The sequence below is a fragment of the Bison bison genome, unplaced genomic scaffold, assembly GCF_000754665.1.
Source record: "Bison bison bison isolate TAMUID 2011002044 unplaced genomic scaffold, Bison_UMD1.0 scf7180017864239, whole genome shotgun sequence".
Lineage (NCBI taxonomy): Eukaryota > Metazoa > Chordata > Mammalia > Artiodactyla > Bovidae > Bison > Bison bison.
The window spans coordinates 1,335,555-1,356,503 of NW_011494811.1; the positions used below are offsets into that span (position 1 = coordinate 1,335,555).

The 20,949-nt window shown below is 37.4% G+C and overlaps 1 protein-coding gene and 2 pseudogenes across 2 annotated transcripts in view; all 3 read left to right on the plus strand.

Annotated features, from left to right (window-relative positions):
* The window catches only part of MED6 (mediator complex subunit 6), a 20,850-nt gene extending 2,572 nt beyond the window's left edge, over window positions 1-18,278 (plus strand). Inside the window, exons 2-8 of the mRNA XM_010846671.1 lie at window positions 4,085-4,244; window positions 5,320-5,411; window positions 6,980-7,062; window positions 7,361-7,469; window positions 8,873-8,988; window positions 17,386-17,413; window positions 17,872-18,278. Of these exons, the coding sequence (XP_010844973.1) occupies window positions 4,085-4,244; window positions 5,320-5,411; window positions 6,980-7,062; window positions 7,361-7,469; window positions 8,873-8,988; window positions 17,386-17,413; window positions 17,872-18,002 (719 nt within the window). The 3' untranslated portion in view covers window positions 18,003-18,278. The remainder of the gene's footprint in view (window positions 1-4,084; window positions 4,245-5,319; window positions 5,412-6,979; window positions 7,063-7,360; window positions 7,470-8,872; window positions 8,989-17,385; window positions 17,414-17,871) is intronic.
* LOC104993428 lies at window positions 1,354-3,756 on the plus strand (annotated as a pseudogene). The gene has a single exon (XR_825821.1). The product of XR_825821.1 is annotated as an HIG1 domain family member 1A, mitochondrial pseudogene (transcript).
* Window positions 9,987-14,860, plus strand: LOC104993497 (annotated as a pseudogene).
* Window positions 18,279-20,949: the final 2,671 nt, after the last annotated feature.

A 20,949-nucleotide genomic window follows, 5' to 3' on the forward strand; every position in this document is an offset into this window, starting at 1 on the left:
AAGAAAAGCCACTGTAGTGAGAAGCCTATGCACCGCAGCCAACATAGCCCCTGCTCTAAAGCCCGCTCACAGCAACAGAGACCCAACAGAGCCAAAAATAATAAAATCAATCTTTTTTTTTTTTAAACGTATAAGTGGCATTTTTAAGGCTGAATAGGATTGAGAGAAGATCTGGAGACAGGAAGCCCCTTAAGGAGGCTGCTGTCCAAGTGACACTTGGAAGATTAGATGTGATACTGGCAAAAGGAGTGGAGAAGAGGAAATGAATTTGATTAGACTACCTCTTCTACAGGACAGCACTTGTTGTTCTACTAGTGGTCTCAAAATCTGTGGTATCAGCCCTGACTTCTCTCAGAAATTCTCCTGACTCAGTATTTTGATTTTGAGGCCGCCAAGTGTAGAGGTGTGTGGGTTCTGGAGCTGAGCTGCCTGGTTTCAAATCTCAAGTCTACCATTTAGTGGTTCTGTGACCTTGACGAGTTAACCTTGCTGTATTTCAGGTTTTTCTTTTGTAAACTAATATTAATAATAGTACCAATCTTGAGTTATTGGGTAAAGTAGTTAGTGTCTGTACTGTTAGTGTTCAAAAGTGGAAAATACTGTTCTCTGTATTTATTTCCAGGTCATACTCACCTTACTTTTTATCTTTGACTAGTTTACTAAATGAGGAAAATATGACATAAAATTGCTGATCAAGAAACAGCCAGGTGAAGAAAATTGTAGAGAGAATTAACTGAACAGTCACTTGGATCAGATGACATTTGTAATTTTTCCTAATTCTGAGAGTCTGATTCCATATGTAAACTCAGTGTATTCAAGCTGAATTCATTACACCTTCATAAATCATTTACTGGTTCCTAAGCTCACTGACCGGAGAAGGCAATAGCACCCCACTCCACTACTCTTGCCTGGAAAATCCCATGGACGGAGGAGCCTGGTGGGCTGCAGTCCATGGGGTTGCTAAGAGTCGGACATGACTGAGAGACTTCACTTTCACTTTTCACTTTCATGCATTGAAGAAGGAAATGGCAACCCACTCCAGTGTGCTTGCCTGGAGAATCCCAGGGAAGCCTGGTGGGCTGCCCTCTATGGGGTCGCACAGAGTCGAACACGACTGAAGCGGCTTCGAAGCAGCAGCAGCAGCAAGCTCGCTGACTTTATAATTGGTCATTCAGAAAATTGTCTATTTTCCCTCCTAGAAATGTTTCTTTTGTTTTTATCTTGCTGTATATTGCCATTGCCTTCCACTAGGTCCTCATCGCCTCATGCCCATATCTATTAACACTCCATAATTGTGGATAGGAAGAATCTATAATTATACATTTATTTGCTTCTGCAGATTATTTTTCTGCCTATGCTGAAATGATCTGTGATACTATAATGGTTTGTGATAACTTATAACACCATATAGACATAGTTACTATGTAAAGGAGAAACCAACCTCAAATTGTTCTTCTGCAAATGCTTTTATATAATTGTACCTAAGTAAATAAAAAAGAAAAGTGTGAGAAAGTTTAAGGAAAACAACTTTAGTAACTGTAGTGTTTAAAGCTGAAAATAATGATTATCTTTAGTTGTTTTTCATTGGAAAACCTTTCTTTTTCTGAAAATGTTTTTTCCTGGCCTGTTAAATATTTGTTTATGGCATGGTCCATTTATGATGGGCTATCTCAGTGATTTCTACTGATTATTTGGTCATTAACATGCTTCATCTATTCTTCCTTTACTTTATAATGTACACAGCATGTTTTACCTTTGTGTAATTGCTTTTTCAATTTGATTCATTTTCCTCTAAATTGCTTGTCACCTTGAATTAGGTCTGATTTCTTTATAGATGCCAGAAATACAGTTTAGAAGAGATTGAAGTTTTCAGTTCAACCTCCTTCAACCAGTATTATATAGGCAGTTTGACATCCATGACTTAACACCTAGTGGGACTTGGTACTGTCGGTGTTAGGAAACATTGTAGCTGTTAACCAGTAAAAGCTCAGTTAAAGCTGTCTAGCCCTACTTTCCATGTCTGTCTTTTTCTTTTTCCATTTTGAAAAATTGAAGGTTTAATTCTTTAAAATATGACATTGTATGGCTGTAATTAAGGGCATTCAACTTTTCATTTGCCCCCTTTACATCATTATTATCTCATCTATAATAATAGCTTCCTAACTTATTTCTGTCTCTTTAACTGGAAGATCTCAGACTAGTGACAGTGGATGTGTTTTCTTTGACATGAGTATTGTTTGAAAATTTTTGAATTAGTTGCCAGCATTATAAAAACTCAGGATTTCCAATAAAGACTTCTCTAGATTTCAAGTCTTAAAATTTCTTCACCTAAACCTTTAATCATGTATTTTTATATTTCCCTACCTTTGTATTTACATTCTCTCTGCTTGGAATTGGCTTTGCTTCTCTTTTCTCCATGGTGAGCCTCTATCTATTCTTTAACATATCGTGTTAAAACTCACCTGCTGAGAATACTGTAGGAACCTGAAACGTCTTGAAGTTGTCTGAAGAGTCTTCAATCACTATGTCAAGCGACACAGATATTTCTCTTTCTTCATATGATGAAGATCAGGGATCTAAACTTATCCGAAAAGCTAGAGAGGCACCATTTGTCCCCATTGGAATGGCAGGTTTTGCAGCAATTGTTGCATATGGATTATATAGATTGAAGAGCAGGGGACATACTAAAATGTCTGTTCACCTGATCCACATGCCTGTGGCAGCCCAAGGCTTTGTTGTGGGAGCAATGACTCTTGGTATGGGCTATTCCCTGTATCAAGAATTCTGGGGGAAACCTAAACCTTAGAAGAGGAGATGCTGTCTTGGTCGTCTTGGTGGTGCTTGCTTTAGTTAGACATCTCATATTGAGGTTATATGTTTATGCTGAAAATAAATTGTTTGGGTCAGACAAGAACATGGTAATTTGAAAATTGGCTTCCTTTCTTGCAGGCTTGATTTGCCTGGTGACCAAGTTACTGGTGACTAGTTCACTGGCTAGGTCATTCAGGGGAGTCAGACCAGCACAAAAGAAACATGTCACTTTTAAATACACTTGATAGTGGTACCTGTCCACCTTCTTAAACTCTTCTGTTGAAATTAGTTCTAAAGAAGACAACATGCCAATCCTGAAAATGCTCCCAGTTGCTGCAGAATATCGTATGCTTTTGATGTAATGTAGGAATCCTATTTACCCCAGTTAATGTAACTTTCTGACGGCCTTGTGGACTGAGTACTGTTTTAAGGGCTGGTTGGCTCTTGAGGAACCCTTTCAGAACAGTGCATGGAATACAACATTATAAACCTCCCTGCAAGTCTGTGTGTGTTTTTAAACCAAAACTAAAAAGCTGGTAACAGAGCCACTTTGAAGTAGTATTTATTTTAGAATCATAAACATGAGAGTAACTTAACTTGTGGATCCTTTTAGCTCTTTAGTAATTGCAGAATTATATTTTGCTGCTGTTATATTAGAATAATTTTAAATTATTTTGAAACATGTATTTTAAGTGCTAATGCAAAGGTAAATGAAAAACACTTTTTAAATGTGTGCAGTATGTTTATTTTCTCCAAAAGTATCATCAACTAAATAAAATCCCTACAATGGAAGTCATTGATGAGCAAGCTGGTTTGGTCAGACATTATACAAACTTTGGTATATCACAGAATGCTTTGTTGTACTTGTGAATTCTCGTCTAACCTGAATTTACATTCCATGGTGATAACATGGTAAATGTAGTGTTATTAAAGTAAATGAACACACACACACAAAAAAAAACTCACCTGCTAAAACCCACCTTCTCCTCACCCCAGGAAAAGTCATTTCTCTTCCTCAGGTGAGGTATTCTGCTCGCTACACTGTGCTCCCATAATATATTTATTCACATCTTTATTATAGTTCTTAATGTTGTGTTATCATTGTTTTCTTGCATACTTATCACTTCTGTTAGACTGTGAGGGTATATAGTTTAGGATCCATGACATTCTTATATTCATAGTGCCTCCTATGTTATATGCATAATAAATGTTTGTTGGATTGGATTTTTTTCTCTTTTCTCATCCTTTATCATTTTGTTTCTATTTTTTAAAGATAATCTGCTGGGAATCTCTTGGGTTGACAGTTCCTGGATCCCTATTTTGAACAGTGGAAGTGTCCTGGATTATTTTTCAGAAAGAAGTAATCCTTTTTATGACAGGACATGTAATAACGAAGTGGTCAAAATGCAGAGGCTAACTTTAGAGCACTTAAAGTAAGTTATTAGTAAGAAGGTAGCATCTTTGCCAGCTACAGATTTTGTAATGAATATTTCTTCCCAGCTGTGGATCATGAAGTACAGAGTAGAAGTTTTGGAAGAACCGGAGTTTTGTTTGTACAAGTTTGACATGCAAAAGAATTATTAGTAGTCACTTGTAACCTAGGAAGTCTTTTCTTTATAACTTCCTATATTATAGTCCATTTAAAATGCAGTATGAAGTTTAGATGTAGATGTCATTTATTTTAACAATGCAGCTCTGTTGTCCTTAACCAGGTAACTGTATTTATTATCTCCTCTACATCTAATTTAATGTCTTAATCCATAGTGCCGTTTATAGAACATTTTTTTTTTGTATGACAAGTAAAATTTTAGCCATACAAATACAAAGCAAGATTCTTCAGACTTCAGATGCTAAATAATTAAGAATTTATTACTGATACAAAAGTTTCTGAAACAACTGGGTAATAGAGTTTTTCATCTGTCAGCTAAACAAGGGGAGCGTGGATTCCAGGTAATTAAATTTCTTGTATTTTAAATAGCTTTCGTTGTGAGGTAAATATGTACATTTACTGAAGCATCTTGATGTTGCTTTTAAATATAGTATGTCAGAAGAAAATTTGTTGGAGGTGAGGATAAGGTTTGATGTTTTCTGGTTGGGTAGAATATATAGTAGAGATATATAATTAGGACAGATATAGTGTTCATGTATATTTTAATATTTTATATATATTTGTAGATCTCTTTGGTCAAGATGCATCGTGGGTATTTTAGTTGCCTTTTTTGAAATGTAAGTTCAGTGTACTTTCATGACTGAAAATACTCTTAACACAAGTTCATCATGAATTTTTATAGAGAAATTTTATTGTTGTTTAAAAACCAAATCTTACTTTATCTGTGCTCCACCTACCTGGGAAAAATAGCCAGTTTTATTGAACAGCCAGTTTTTAATATCACACATAGGCAGTTTTATCCTATTTACAATGTTGCTCTGCTTTTATATAATTGAATGTTCTGCAGAATTGTTTGTAGGGCATTCATAGATCTCTGAATTTTTGTCTCCTGTTTTCAGTCAGATGGTTGGAGTGGAATACATCCTTTTACACGCTCAAGAACCCATTCTTTTTATTATTCGGAAGCAACAGCGGCAGTCCCCTACTCAAGGTAAAATGTGTAAACTTCAGGTATTATTTTCTTCTTAAAATACCATGATATATTGATTCCTGAGCTGTATGTTCTTATGTTTTTGGATTGGGTTCTGTTTTAGGGATCTATAGGAATCCATGTATAGGCTTCCCATGCTTTCCCTTCTGTGAGGGGCCACACCAAGTCCACCCTCCCTCCAGTAGTGAAATGCACCCCCACATGCATAAGATGTCTGCTCAGGGAAGACCCTTAGAGACTCTTAAGTCCAGACTTTTTATTGAGGGCTGATCATGTAGACATCCTCTACATCCTCTACATGCCTGTCAAAATTCTAGTCTCTCAGAAGGAAATCATGTTTAATTCCTGGTAGATGCAGTTGCACCAGATTCATAAAAGATCAGTTGAAAACCGTCATCGACACATTGAACCAAAAGTCTTCTTTGGGTTGCTGCTGCTGCTGCTGCTAAGTCGCTTCAGTCGTGTCCGACTCTGTGCGACCCCATAGACGGCAGCACACCAGGCTCCCCCGTCCCTGGGATTCTCCAGGCAAGAACACTGGAGTGGGTTGCCATTTCCTTCTCCAATGCATGAAAGTGAAAGTGAAGTCGCTCAGTCGTGTCCGACTCTTATCAACCCCATGGACTGTGGCCCACCAGGCTCCTCCGTCCATGGGATTTTCCAGGCAAGAGTGCTGGAGTGGGGTGCCATTGCCTTCTCTGATCTTTGGGTTATGTTACCAAATAAAAACTTGCTTTAGAAATCGTATGGAGAGTATAGAATTCAGACTTGATTTTGAATCAAAGAGCTATCACTCATTCCAGAGATGATCAGCTACATCTCCTAAATCACATATTCTCTTCAAGACATTTGGGAACAACCTTCACCCTGGTGTTGATTCCAGAGAATGACTTTGCTAATGAAGTTGTGGTTCCAGAGTCGAGAATCCAAACTAACTTTCAAAATCAAAGATCAGAGTCCCTCCCCAGGGACACAGTTTCCATGATAGAAGGATTCCAGGTACAGAAGTGACCCACGATGACACCAGCCTCACTAGCAGCTGTTTTATTCCTTAGAACCTTGGACTGGAGCACAGAACCAAGTTGAGTGCGTCTGATACCTTCATCCTCGTGCTCTAAGGTCTTATTCCCCAAAGTGTGGTTGACTGACAGCAGCATTGGATCACGTAGGAATTTGTTAGCAATGCATTGTCGTTTCTACTCAGAGTCTAATTTTAACAAGATACTCAGATGATTCAGATGATCAGTAAGTTTAAGAAGCACTGCTCCTAGAGCAAAAGTTAGCACACTTCTGTGATGGTCCACATCACAAAGACTAAGTATTTAGGCTTTGTGGGCCTCATGGTCTCTGAGACTACTCCACTAGTGCTGTAGCAGCCTTAGATAATGATGCAAATGAAGGGGTGTGGTGATTTTTCTATATAACTTTATTTACAAAAACAGGAATTGGCAAATCCCACCTTAAGCTTTAAAATGGGAAAACGTCAAACTTTAGTTCTTAAGGAAGTGTATTTAGCAGTTTGTGTGCATAGCTGTATTAATAAACGTTTGTTTCTCCCACTGCTTTAGTTATCCCACTGGCTGATTACTATATTATTGCTGGAGTGATCTATCAGGCACCAGACTTGGGGTCAGTTATAAACTCTAGAGTGGTAAGTGTCTTTACATTCTTTAAACATTACAGAAAACTTCTGGCTGAACTACCTTCTTCCAAGAATTAAACAGGAACTCCTCTCCCTTGGAATAAAGTGTTGACCATTAGAATGTCTTAAGCATTGCTTCCTGTGGGCCAGCTCCATGTTCAAAGTATATACCACAGCCCCAGATACATAGTGATTCAGGTTCTGAAAAACAGAAGAATTACTGTCTTTGCACATGTAATACTGTGTAGTTACTTTGTAAATTATGGATGACTGATGAAAAGTTCAAAATTGGTTTTCCCTTTATCAGCTTACTGCAGTGCATGGCATTCAGTCAGCTTTTGATGAAGCTATGTCATACTGTCGATATCACCCTTCCAAAGGGTATTGGTGGCACTTCAAAGATCACGAAGAGCAAGGTAGGTGGGACACCTGGACCCTCCTAAAACACTTTTTGTTACTCGGAGGATGAAGCTGTTTTTCTTTCGAAAAATGGCTATCAGTGATTTCTTGGTGTGTTTTACCTCTAATAGGAAAATTTCATAGGATGATAACATTGTCAGAGCTAGGTTTCTTGCAACTAGATGTGGTAGTCATAGCATTCCCATAGCAACAGCAGGTATAAATTTTAATCTCTTTGGTAAGTGACGTCATTGATAAGTTGATTCAAGGTTTTAAAATATTTAGAAAACATACGGGAAATCATGATGAGGAAAGAGTAATGATGATATTTCCTTCTTTCTTAACTCTTGAGTCATCTTGAAGCCCGGAACCTAAATCTGAGTCTTTGAACTAGGGGAGATGCTCTTAAAGCCATATCTCCATTACCAGTCTGTTTCTGATTTTTCCATATGACCACTTGTTGTGATGCCAGGTGTCTAGTTTCCATAGCTGCTAATCCACTACTTGTTCTGTACCATATTTTGCCAATAAAAATACTTCTAGAAACATATCTACAGCAGTATACCTATATTCTGCATTTCTCTTTAGAGAAATAGCAACTTAGGATGAATTACTATGGAAAAGGTAGCCTTGAAATAAAATTCAGACCCGTGGAATAAAGGGTCTTTGAGATGTGGTTGTATTTATTCTTGATAGTAGGTGCTGGCGACAACATTTGACTTAGGAAAGTTTGCATGAGTTGAATAAACTTCTCCCACGAGCTCTTTCCCCTAATGAAGTATTTGAAGTAAAACTTAACTGGAACGCTTCCTTTAGAAACAACCCACAGCATATTCCCCTCCCAGGGAAACGCCCACATGTGATTAATTTCAGAATTTCTCTTGTAAGTTCTTTTTTCTCTTCATGATCTTTTGTTGTCTGGTTTGTCCTGATTTTTAGTGGATTATAGTCTTCATAATTGAGTATGGTAACTTAAGTTTATGAAAATTACATTTTCCATTTGTGCCTATTAGGTTTTGTGGGAAAAACAAATTTAATACACTTAAAGTAAACATAAGATAGTTTCAGACATAATCAGAATGTGTTAGATAATTATGGAAAATGTAGCCTTAAAGTTTTTCATAATTATTTATTTCATAATTATTATGAAAACATAAGAACAGTGTCTATCCATGCTAAAACTGAAATATCTTTAAAAGATATGTCAGCTTTTTAAATGTTAGAATTTTAACCTCATTTCAGAGAGGGAGTTTGAATGCTTCTGTCCTTATGCTATGTTTAATGTATTTGGGGGGATTGCCTTTGGAATAGCAGCCATTAAAAAAAATGAAATTTGAATATATTTGTGGCAGACAAAGATTTGTGAAATATAAGGCACCAAAGTAATTAGTGTTTTGATTTGGACTTCATATTTTAATAGATAAAGTCAAACCTAAAGTCAAAAGGAAAGAAGAACCAAGTTCTATTTTCCAGAGACAGCGTGTGGATGCTTTGCTCCTAGATCTTAGACAAAAATTTCCACCCAAATTTGTGCAGGTAATGAGAATACATGTGGTTAATTTTGATTCAACACTTTTTCCTGACATTTTAATTTTTAAGTAAAAACTGTTTCGGATGTGATCTAAACATAAAAACTCTGAATTGAAAGTTTTTCAAGGACTTAATGGAAAAAACGGGTAAAGGGAATCTAATTAATACTATTCTGTGCTCTGAAGTTTAATTCCTTATGGAATCCTCACAGACTGTGAGGCCTGCTTATAGATAATATATTCAGAAGGTTGCTGAAAGTGTTGGTAACAAAACTAGAATTTGGAACTCATGCTGTCATGCTGTATGCTACCTTCTAGCCTGAATATAGTGGATATTTAAGTCGTTAAATGATAGAATAGTTTAAACTTTTGTAACACAATAGCACATTTGATGTGGAGGGTTTTGCATAACAAATGGAGGAGGCAGGAGTAAAAATAAATAGGCTTATGTCGTTCTGGTGTTGAAATTAAAATGAATTTTATTATGTCATTTTGGGTATTCCAACAGCAATAGCAGGTCTACTGAATGAGCTTTGGCAGAGAAGTAGGTGTGAAATGGAATATGTGAACATGTTATTCTCATGATTTGTCTCAGCTCTTATTTGTCTTTACAGGATTGTATACACACAAGGTCATAGATGGGGTTCCCTCATAGCTTGGTTGGTAAAGAATTGGCTTGCAATGCAGGAGACCTAGGTTCAATCCCAGGTCAGGAAGATCCCCTGGTGAAGGAAATGGCAACCCACTCCAGTATTCTTGCCTGGAGAATCCCATGGACAGAGGAGCCTGGTGGGCTACAGTCCATGGGGTCGCAAGAGTTGGATACAACTTAGATACTTAGACTTAAGGTCATAGATACTGTTTTTCTTGTTGAGGGCCTATTTAAGAGATTTTCAAGGGTAGTTTCTGATTGAGAGTTTTCACACCCTGAGATGATTTTAGAACAGACCTCCCGTTCCCCCTTCTTTGACTCTACTGGATGAAATGTGCTGTTGGAATGGTGATATGGTACTGAAGGCAGCAGAGGCCCAGTTGGAATTCAGAAAAGTCAGTCTAGAGAAATCTCATGAATTGGACTTGAAGATGAAACAATGTGTGTTGAATAAATAAATCAGTGAATTACAGCTGTATGTAAGATACTGAGTCGTGACTACAGAGTGTAAGAGATTAGGTGTGGCTGACCATTCATTCTCTGAGTACATAGCATATACTAGGAATGGTGGAGGCAGAACCTCTAGACCTACACAGTACAGTAGACCCTCAGCACATGTGCCTGTTGTGCATTTGAAACACGCCTAGTCCATAGTGAGTTGTGATATGTGTGGAAGACATACTGGGTTCAAGGACTTAGTACATAAAAGTATGTATAAAATATCTAGTTTAAAAATATTGGTTATATGTCTAGAATACTATTTGAAATACATTTGGTTAAAAATATTAAAGTTCATCTGTTTCTGAAAATGTGACTACTAGAAAATTTAAAATGACATATATAGTTGCATTTGTGGCTCACATTTTTTTGGGGGGGGGGGCAGTGCTGATTTAGAAAAGGGAAATGGAAAATGCAAAACAAAAAACATGAAAAATTATTGATGAAAATATACGCAGAAACCAAGAAAATCCCTTGTTTGTTCTTTTGCTAATTTCCTGAGGTGGAAAGTTATATTTTTCAAGATATTTCCTTCTTTTTAATGAAGGGTTTTATCACTGTAAACTTTCCTCATAGTACTTCTTTTGCTGTCCTGTAAATTCTGATATGTTATGTTTTCAATTTCCTTTCTCTCCATATAATTTCTGATTCTCCTTTTTTATTCCTTCTTTGGCCTATTGGTTGTTCAGGAGTGTGTTGTTTAACTTCTACTGATAGAGACTAGAAAAATAATAGAAAAGAATCAATGGTACACCAGAAACTAACACAACATTTTAAATCAACTATACTTCAATTTAAAAAACAAGCAAACAACAACAAGGCAAAGGAACTAAGAGCTGGTGTTTTCAAAAGATAAAATTGACTAAATTTTAGCTAGACTAACAAAAAAGACTCAAGTAAAATTTGAGACATTACTGCTGAAGCCATGGAAATAAAATGATCTTAAGAGACTACTGTAAACAGTTTATATGCCAAGAAATTGGTTAACCTATAAGAAATTCCTTGATACATGACCTACCAAAGACTGACTCATTAAGAAATAGACAATCCGAACAGACCAATAATGAGTAAGGAGAACTGAACCAGTAATCTTAAACCTCCCAACAAAGAAAAGTCCAGGAAGAGATGACTTCATGGGTGAATTCTGCCAAACATTTAAAGAGAATTAACACCATTCTCAGACTCTTCAAAAAAACTGAAGAGAAGGAAACATTTCCAGATTCATTTTATGAGGCCAGCATTGCTCTGATACCAAAGACACAGACACTACAAGACAAGAAAACTGCAGACCAATACTCCTAGTAAAAATACGTGCAAAAATTCTCAATGAAATACTAGCAAATTAAATACAGTAGCCCATTAAGAGGATCATATATCATGATCAAGTGGGATTTATCCCTGGGATGCAGAGATGGTTCAACAAACCAAAATCAATCATTATAATACACTACATTATCAGGATGAAGAATAAAAATCCCATAATCATCTCAGTAGATGCAGAAGAAGCATTTGGGAAAATTCAATATCCTGTTACGGTAAAAACAAAGGTATGAAAGGAACATACCTCAACATAATAAAAGCCATTTGTAACAGACCTACAGCTATCATATTCAGTTGGGAAGAACAAAGCGTTTTCTCTTAGGATGAAAAACAAGACAAAGATTACATTCTCCATACTTCTATGCAACACAGTATTAGAAGGCCTAGCTAGAGAAATAGCCAACAAAAAAATAAAGGGATTCAGATAGGAAAGGAGGAAAATTGTTTGCTTACATAGCAAACCCTAATGGCTCCATTAAAAAACTGTTAGAACCAATACATGAATTCAGTGAAGTTTCAGGGTATAAAATCAATACCCAAAAATCAGTTGCATGTCTATATTCTAACAACAAACTATCAGTAAAAGTAGCAAGAAAATTCCGTTTAAAATAGCATCAAAAAACAGTCAGGGATAAACTTTTTATTATCAGCTTTATTGAGATATAACTGGTGTACAATGTTGTGTAAGTTTAACATGTACAACTTGTGGATTTGATACACTTATATATTGCAAAATGATTACTACCATAGCATTAGCTAATACCTCTGTTATGTCACATAATTACTATTTCTTTTTTATGGTGAGTTCATTTAAGTTTTACTCTCTTGTTCAGTCACTCAGTCATGTCTGACTCTTTGCAACCCCATGGACTACAGCACTCCAGGCTTCCCTGTCTTTTACTGTCTCCTGGAGTTTGTTCAAACTCTTGTCCATTGAATCAGTGATGCCATCCAACCGTCTCATCCTCTGTTGTCCCCTTCTTTTCCTGCCTTCAGTCTTTTGCTGCATCAGGGTCTTTTCCAGTGAGTCGGCTCTTCACATCAGGTGGCCAAAGTTTGGGAGCTTCAGCTTCAGCATCATCCTTCTAATGAATGTTCAGAGTTGATTTCCTTTAGGATTGACTGGTTTGATCTCCTTACTCTTAGCAACTTTCAAATATATACTACAGTAATACTAGCAGTAATCACCAAGTTGCACATTAGATTCCCAGAATTTACTTCATCTTTTACCTTTGACCAGCATCTCCCCATTTCCCCCACTCCCTCAACCACTGGTGGGAACCACTCCTCTCTCTATGAGTTTGAATATTTTAGATTCCACATATAAATGATACCATATTTGGCTTTCTCTGTCTGACTTATTCAACACTTAGTATAATACTCTTTCAGTTCATCCATTTTTTCACAAATGGGAGGATATCCTTTCTCATGGCTGAATAATATTCCAGTGTGTGTGTGTATCGCATAAGTCTCTCACACACATACACATACACATCACATCTTTATCCTTTCTGTTGACAGATGTATAGGTTGTTTTCTATATCTTAACTTTTGTGAATAGTGCTTCAGTGAACGTGGGAATGCAGGTGACTGTTCAAGATCTTGTATTCACTCCATTTGAATATATACACAGAAATGGGATTGCTGGGTCATATGGTAGTTCTGTTATTAATTTTTAGCGGAACCTCCATACACTTTTCTATAGTGGCTACACTAGATTTCCATCACTAGTGCACAAGTGTTCCTCCCGTCCTTTTTTTTTTTTTAACATTCTCACCAGTTGTCTTTTTTTTTTTTTTTTTTTAATTGGAGTGTAATTGCTTTACAGTGCTGTGTTGGATGATTAGTGATGTTGAGCACCTCTCATGTATCTGTTGGCCATCTGTGTATCTTTTTTGGAAAAATACCTATTCAGGTCCTCTGCCCAGTTTTTAACTGAAGTGTTTGTTTTATGCTGTTAACTTGTATAAGTTGTCTATATATTTTGGATATTAACTTCTTACCAGATATGAGATTTGCACTTATTTCCTTCCATTTTGTAGATTGCCTGTTCATTTTGTTGATGATTTACTTTGCTGTGCAGAAGCTCTTTGGTTTGATGTATATAGTCCCACTTGTTTATGTTTGCTTTTGGTGTCATACCCAAAAAGTCATCACCAGGACTGATGTCAGGGAACTTACTGTCTGTTCTTTTGGGAGTTTTATGATTTCAGGTCTTACATTCAAGTCTTTAATCCATTTGAGTTAATTATTGTGTGTGGTGTAAATTGACCATATAAACATGGGTTTATTTCTAGGCTCTGTTTTGTTCCCTTGCTCTGTGTCTGTTTTTATTCCAGTACCATACTGTTTTGGTTTCTGTGGCTTTGTAATATAGTTTGAAATCTGAGTTATGTGTACTCCCACATTTATAATTATTGTGAATATTTTAGCATTATTCACAATAGCCAAAATCTGGAAGCAGCCATAATGTCCATCAACAGATGAATGGATAAAGAAACTGGGATAAGGTCTTCGGGTAAAGGTGGCAGAGCGTGGTTACAGCTTTTTGCTGACTACATTCAGCCCGTCTGGTAAACTTGTCCAAATAGAATATGCTTTGGCTGCTGTAGCTGGAGAAGCTCCTTCAGTGGGAATTAAAGCTGCAAGTGGCATGGTCTTGGCAACTGAGAAGAAACAGAAATCCATTCTGTATGATGAGCGAAGTGTCCACAAAGTGGAACCAGTCACCAAGCATATAGGTTTGGTGTATAGTGGCATGGGCCCAGATTACAGGGTACTTGTGCACAGAGCTTGAAAACTAGCTCAACAGTGCTGTCTCGTTTACCAAGAGCCCATTCCCAGAGCTCAGCTGGTCCAGGGAGTAGCTTCCATGATGGAATACACCCAGTCAGATGGTGTTCGCCCATTTGGAGTTTCTTTACTTATCTGTAGTTGGAATGAAGGATGGCCGTATTTATTTCAGTCAGATCCATCTGGAGCTTACTTTGTCTGGAAAGCCACAGCAATGGGAAAGAACTATGTGAATGGGAAAACTTTCCTTGAGAAAAGATATAATGAAGGTCTGGAACTTGAAGATGCCATTCATACAGTCATATTAACCCTAAAGGAAAGCTTTGAAGGGCATATGACAGAAGATAATATAGAAGTTGGAATCTGCAATGAAGCTGGATTTAGGAGGCTTTCCCCAACTGAAGTTAAGGATTATTTGGCTGCCATTGCATAATAATGCAAATAATTAAGTGACTGAAAATCCAGAATTTCAGATAACTTCTCTACTTAAACATGTTTAAAGTATGTTTTGTTTTGTAGACTTTTTGCATACTTATTTCTACATGGTTTGATGGACTGATGTTTTTAAAATGAGACTTATACACCATAATAAACTCTTAAATTAACTTCCAAAAAAGAAACTGTGGGATAGACATACAGTTAAATATTATTCAGTCTTAGAAAAAAAAGGAAATTGTACTGTTTGTGGTATCATGGATGAACCTGGGAGATAATTGTGCTAAGTGAGATAAGTCAGTCACCTAAGGATGAATACTGTATGATTTCACTTATATGAGGTATCCAGAATATTCAGTAGTCAGACTTACAGGTGCAGAAACATTATAGTGATTGCCAGAGGATGAAGGAAGAGGAAAATAAGGAGTTGTAAAAAGGATGTAGTTACAGCTCTATGAATATGAATAAGTTGTAGAGATAGGCTGTATAGCATACTGCTTATAGTTGACATTACGGTGTTGTGCATTTAAAAACTTGCTAGGAGGGTGGATCTCATGTTGAGTGTTCTTAGCGTGCATGCACACAAACACACAGAACTCCAAACTAAAGCAGCAAGAGGAATCTTGGAGGTGATGGATATGTTTATTACCTTGATTGTGATGATGGTATCACAGGTATATGTGTATGTCCAGACTCACCAAGTTGTGTATATCAAATATGTGCCATGTTTTTGCATATCAGTTATACTGTAGTGTACTTGTAAAAAAAAAAAAAAAAGAACCAGAAAATACTCTGAAGTTTGATTACTTTTATATGTTTTATGAAGGGAAGAGTGGTGAAATATGAGACTTAAAAATTGGATTAAAGTCATATTTAGGAGAACTTTATATGCTCCACAAAGGAGTTTATTGTTAACTCTATAGTCCAGTATTCAGTCACTATTTTAAACCCATAACCCAAGAGTCATACAGGATATACTCTTTTGTTTCAACAGTGAAAATGCATCAACGTGTTTGTGATGTTTCTGCCCTAGGAAGTCTGTTAGAGACTTGGTGCCCAGGTTTTGGGAGGTTTTTCAGGTGCCCTTTACCTAACACATGTAGGCTTCTCGGGTGGCACTAGTGGTAAAGAACCTGCCTGGCGAATGCATGAGACATGAGATGTGGGTTCAGTCCCTGGGTTGGGAAGATCCCCTGGAGAAGGGCCTGGCAACCCACTCCAGTATTCATACCTGGAGGATCCCATGGGCAGAGGAGCCTGGCAGACTATAGTTCATAGAGTTGCACAGAGTTGGACACAACTGAAGGGACTTAGCACCCCCGCGCCTAGCACATACCAAAATTCCACCACATTCTTTGTAGGAAGCAAAAACAGCGTTGTAAATACAGTCTAGGCATAATTAACTGCTGTTATCAGTTAGGAAATGGTGGGAACCCTCCTGAAATCCAAGTTTCCAGATACCAGTCAAAGGCCAACCTTCCAAGCTGGCCCTTTTAAGGATCAAAGCCTCAGGCCTTCTGTGTTAACCTTTTCTGTACAGTGGGTAATAATGGAAAACTCAGTTTTGGTCTTATTAAGTGTAGTGGTTCCCAGAACTTGTAGTTGGAGTGGGTTGGTAGGCAGTGGGCAGCATGACTCTGGAGCATATGATAACCGAAAATTTTGAAGCCTTTAGTTGTAGGAATAGAAAAGAAAGCTTAGGGAGGGCATGTAAATTCAGAAGGAAATTCAGAAAACAAATAGAGGCATTAAGTGTTCTATTAGAACACTTTTATTCTGAGATGACAGGGAAGTATAGAGAAGTATTTTTCATGTATGTATGTCTGCATGAAATGGCAAGCCACTCCAGTGTTCTTGCCTGCAGAATCCCAGGGACTGGGGAGCCTGGTGGGCTGCCATCTATGGGGTTGCATAGAGTCGGACACGACTGAAGTGACTTAGCAGTAGCAGCAGCAGAAGGGAGAGAGTTTGGGATGTTGACACCTTCCTTGGCTGATGGTGAAGGGTAGGTTGTGAGCCTTAAGGACGAAGAAGGAGCGGGGGAGGGGAAAAGTGTTTTAAAGCATTTAACTTGGGAAAGAGATCCTAGAGACGACAGGGCCCACTCACGTTTAAGAATTCCTGTGCTGAATGAAGGATCTGACCTTGTTCCTGACTCCTAGTGCCCCTGTCATTTTTTCCTGCAGTTTGATTTCTAATAGTGTACTCACTCAACAGAAGTCAGAGAAAAATACCTCTTTCTTTACTTCTGATACCTGCCAACTTTAAAAATCAGTCATCCAGATTTCATTCTGCTTACTTATAGCTCGTTTCCCCTAAGCAAGTAAGTCTATGGAGTTTTGAAAAGCTCCATTATTCCCTCTCATTGGATTCTCCTTAGCTACTTTTTAAAAAATTGTAGCCTCAGTGCAGACACAAAGGACTTTATTGATGTTCAAGGTTTTTCTTTTTTTTAAATGTTTGATTCTTTGGTTCTAGTTTTACATTTGTGTCTTTTTGGAACTGGGGGTTAAGAAGTAGAGAATAAGTTTACTTTTTATGGTACATGGATAGTAGTTCTTCTTCATCAAGTAATTTATAATATAATTTGCATGCAGGTATAATTTTAATGAAAATTATGAAGTCAAGAAGAAGAAAGCTTTGCTAACCTTCCCTGTTTTTTTTCTCCTTTTCCTCCACCTCCCTCCCCTACTCTTAAACTTACAGCAAAAGTCTGGAGAAAAGCCTGTCCCAGGTATGGTTCATCTGATAACTCTTACTAAACTTGAAATAATAACTATAACATGTGAGATGAATTGTCATTTTGTCCTTTTAGACTCTCTAATGGTAATTTGTTACTCCTAACCTTTGTTTTGATTTGCTGAATTGCCAAAAGATGGTGTTTTTGTGGTAATTATAGTAGTATTTAAAAGATGAATTGGAGTGGGATGAATAGGTATTGAGGATGCGTGGAAAAGCTGAGGTGATTTGAGGTTGTATCATAATTTGCTTGTATTACCAGGTTTTGGGTCTTACCAGGTAAAATGAATTGATTCTTAAACATCTGCCTGATGAAACAGCTAAATCTAGAACTTGGGATAAGTAGTTTAAGTGAATTCGAGAGTCTGAACCATTCACATTAACCATTGTCTAAACTGGTCTCATCCCTCCACCCACCATCCCCTCCAAAAAATATCTGCTTTTGATGTCTAGTGGATCAGACAAAGAAAGAGGCAGAACCTCTACCAGAGACTGTAAAATCTGAGGAGAAGGAGACCGCAAAGAATGTGCAACAGACAGTGGGCACTAAAGGCCCACCTGAAAAACGAATGAGACTCCAGTGAGTATTGGAGAAGAGAGAAGCTGGCAAGACTCCTCTTGGCCACGGTTTACCTCATTACTGTGACAGGCTCTTGAACTTTAAAATTCTTTGTCACAATCATTTGTATAGAATGTGCTTATTCTTTAAGAAAGGATGTTAAGGATGCTCATGCTATCAACCTAAATATTTTTAATGTATCTTTTGTAACCTTTTCCCTTCTGGACTTAAGCAGCTTCCTGTCTCACATGTTTACTGCTATATATGTTTAAAAACAAAATAAAGGTATTTGTATAAATTACTTTATCTTGACTTTCCCCCCCTATTTTCCCTCTGAAATATGTCCAGGTACATTTTGCAGACACAAAGGATTTTTGTTAAAGTAGTAACTAAGCTGATTTTCTATTCTTAGTTGCATATTCCTCAGTATTAAAATAGTAAAGTTACTGACAATGTGAAAGATAAAGGGAAAACAACCTTATTCACTGAAACCAATGTCCCACAAATACCATAGCAATGTTGTGAATTTTCCTTGTCTTCTTTTTCTATGTGTAGATTCTTTTTTTTTTTGGCTTCACTGTGTGGCATGGAAGCATGGAGTCTTAACCACTGGACCACCAGGAAAATTCCTATGTGTAGATATTTTTAAAACCATAGTTTGTAATTTTTCTCTTCATACTGTTTTACTTTATCATGTTTTGTCTGTTGTATGCACTATTAAAAGACGCTTACTCCTTGGAAGGAAAGTTATGACCAACCTAGATAGCATACTCAAAAGCAGAGACATTACTTTGCCAACAAAGGTCCGTCTAGTCAAGGCTATGGTTTTTCCTGTGGTCATGTATGGATGTGAGAGTTGGCCTGTGAAGAAGGCTGAGCACCGAAGAATTGATGCTTTTGAACTGTGGCGTTGGAGAAGACTCTTGAGAGCCCTTGGACTGCAAGGAGATCCAACCAGTCCATTCTGAAGGAGATCAGCCCTGGGATTTCTTTGGAAGGAATGATGCTAAAGCTGAAACTCCAGAACTTTGGGCACCTCATGTGAAGAGTTGACTCATTGGAAAAGACTCTGATGCTGGGAGGGATTGGGGGCAGGAGGAGAAGGGGACGATAGAGGATGAGATGGCTGGATGGCATCACTGACTCAATGGACGTGAGTCTGGGTGAACTCCAGGAGTTGGTGATGGACAGGGAGGCCTGGCGTGCTGTGATTCATGGGGTCGCAAAGAGTTGGACACGACTGAGCGACTGAACTGAACTGAATTGATGCACTATGCCATGATTACTTAGTTTTTATAGACTATTTATAGTTTATTGACTGAATAATTCCTTTGAATGATTATATCTGTTTTCTTAAACTCTCCCTGTGTTGTACTTAAGTTTTTCCCAGTTTACATTATTTAAATAAGACTGTAGTGATTTCGGGGCTTTCCAAGTGGTGGTAATGGTAATGAGCCCGCCTGCCAGTGCAGGTTAGATGCAAGAGACACAGGTTTGATCCTTAGGTCAGGAAAGTCTCCTGGAGGAGGACACAGCAATCCACTCCAATGTTCTTGCCTGGAGAGTCCCAGGAACAGAGGGGCCTGGCAGACTGCAGTTCATGTGGTCGCACAGAGTTGGACATGACTGAAACAACTTAGCATGCACGCATGCAGTCATTACATTTAGCATTTATTTCCTTAGTATAGACTCCCAGCAGTAGAATCACTAGAATCTGTACTTTTTTTTTTGCTGTTAGTCCATATTGCCAGGTTGTTTTTCTCAAAAGTTTTGCTGTTAACTACTGTAACAGCAAAATATGAAAATACCAACTTCTCCAGAATCTCGCTAACACTAAGTATTACAGTATACATTTTTAGTGCAAAGTAGCAAAAAAATGGTGTTTCATTATTTTAAGTGGTTGAATAATTTCTTATCTTTGATTTTTGCTTTTATGAAATATCTAATTTTCTGAATTGTGTAAGATTTTTTAATTTTGACAATTTCAAGGTTATAGAAAAGTTACAAATAATTGTAGAAATAGTACAAATAATTCCTCCATATATACTTTTTGCCCAAATTCCCCATATAACAACATTTTCCATGTTTGTTTATTCTTTAATCTTTGTCTCTAACTCCTGCTGTCATTTGCTGTCTCTCTCTGTCTCTCTATATGTGCGAATGTGTATTATTGTTGTTTAGTTGCTTAGTCATGACCAACTCTTTTGCAATCCCATGGACTGTAGCCCACCAGGCTCCTCCATCCATGGGATTTTCCAGGCAAGAATACTGGATTGGGTTGCCATTTCCTTCTCCGGGGGACCTTCCAGACCCAGGGGTGAAACCTGTGTCTCCTGCATTGGCAGGTGGGATTCTTTACCACTGAGCCATCAGGGAAGCCCTGTGAGTGTGTATGCATATGTATAATACATATGTACACCTCTTATTTTGAATTGAGAGACAACTGCAGTCATGATACCTGTTTCCCCTTAGAATTTTAGTGTACATTTCCTAAGATCAAGGACATTCTCTTACATAGTCTTGGCACAATTATCAAAATTAAACCAGTATGATACCATTATCTAATCTGTAGGTCTTTTTTAGGTCTTGCTAGTGGTGCCAGGAATGTCAGCAAAAGAATATCCTGAATTGTACATTAGATTTAGTTGTCTTGTCTCTCTAGTCTGCTTTAATCTGGAACAGTTCTTTAATTCCTTGTTTTTCATGACTTAATATTTAAAGAGTTTGGGCCAGTTATTTTGTTGAATGTTTCTTAGTTTGGGTTTGTTTGATACATTTTCATAATTAAATTCACCTCATGTACTTTTGTTAGGAATACCATGGAAAAGATGCTTATGGAGGCATGAGCTATTTGTTCCATTGCTGGTGATGTTAACTTGGAATACTTGGTTAAGGTAGTGTTTGTCAGGTACTCCACTGTAAAGTTAGAATTTTTCTTTTCATAATTTTAAGTATCATGAGGTGGGGGTATG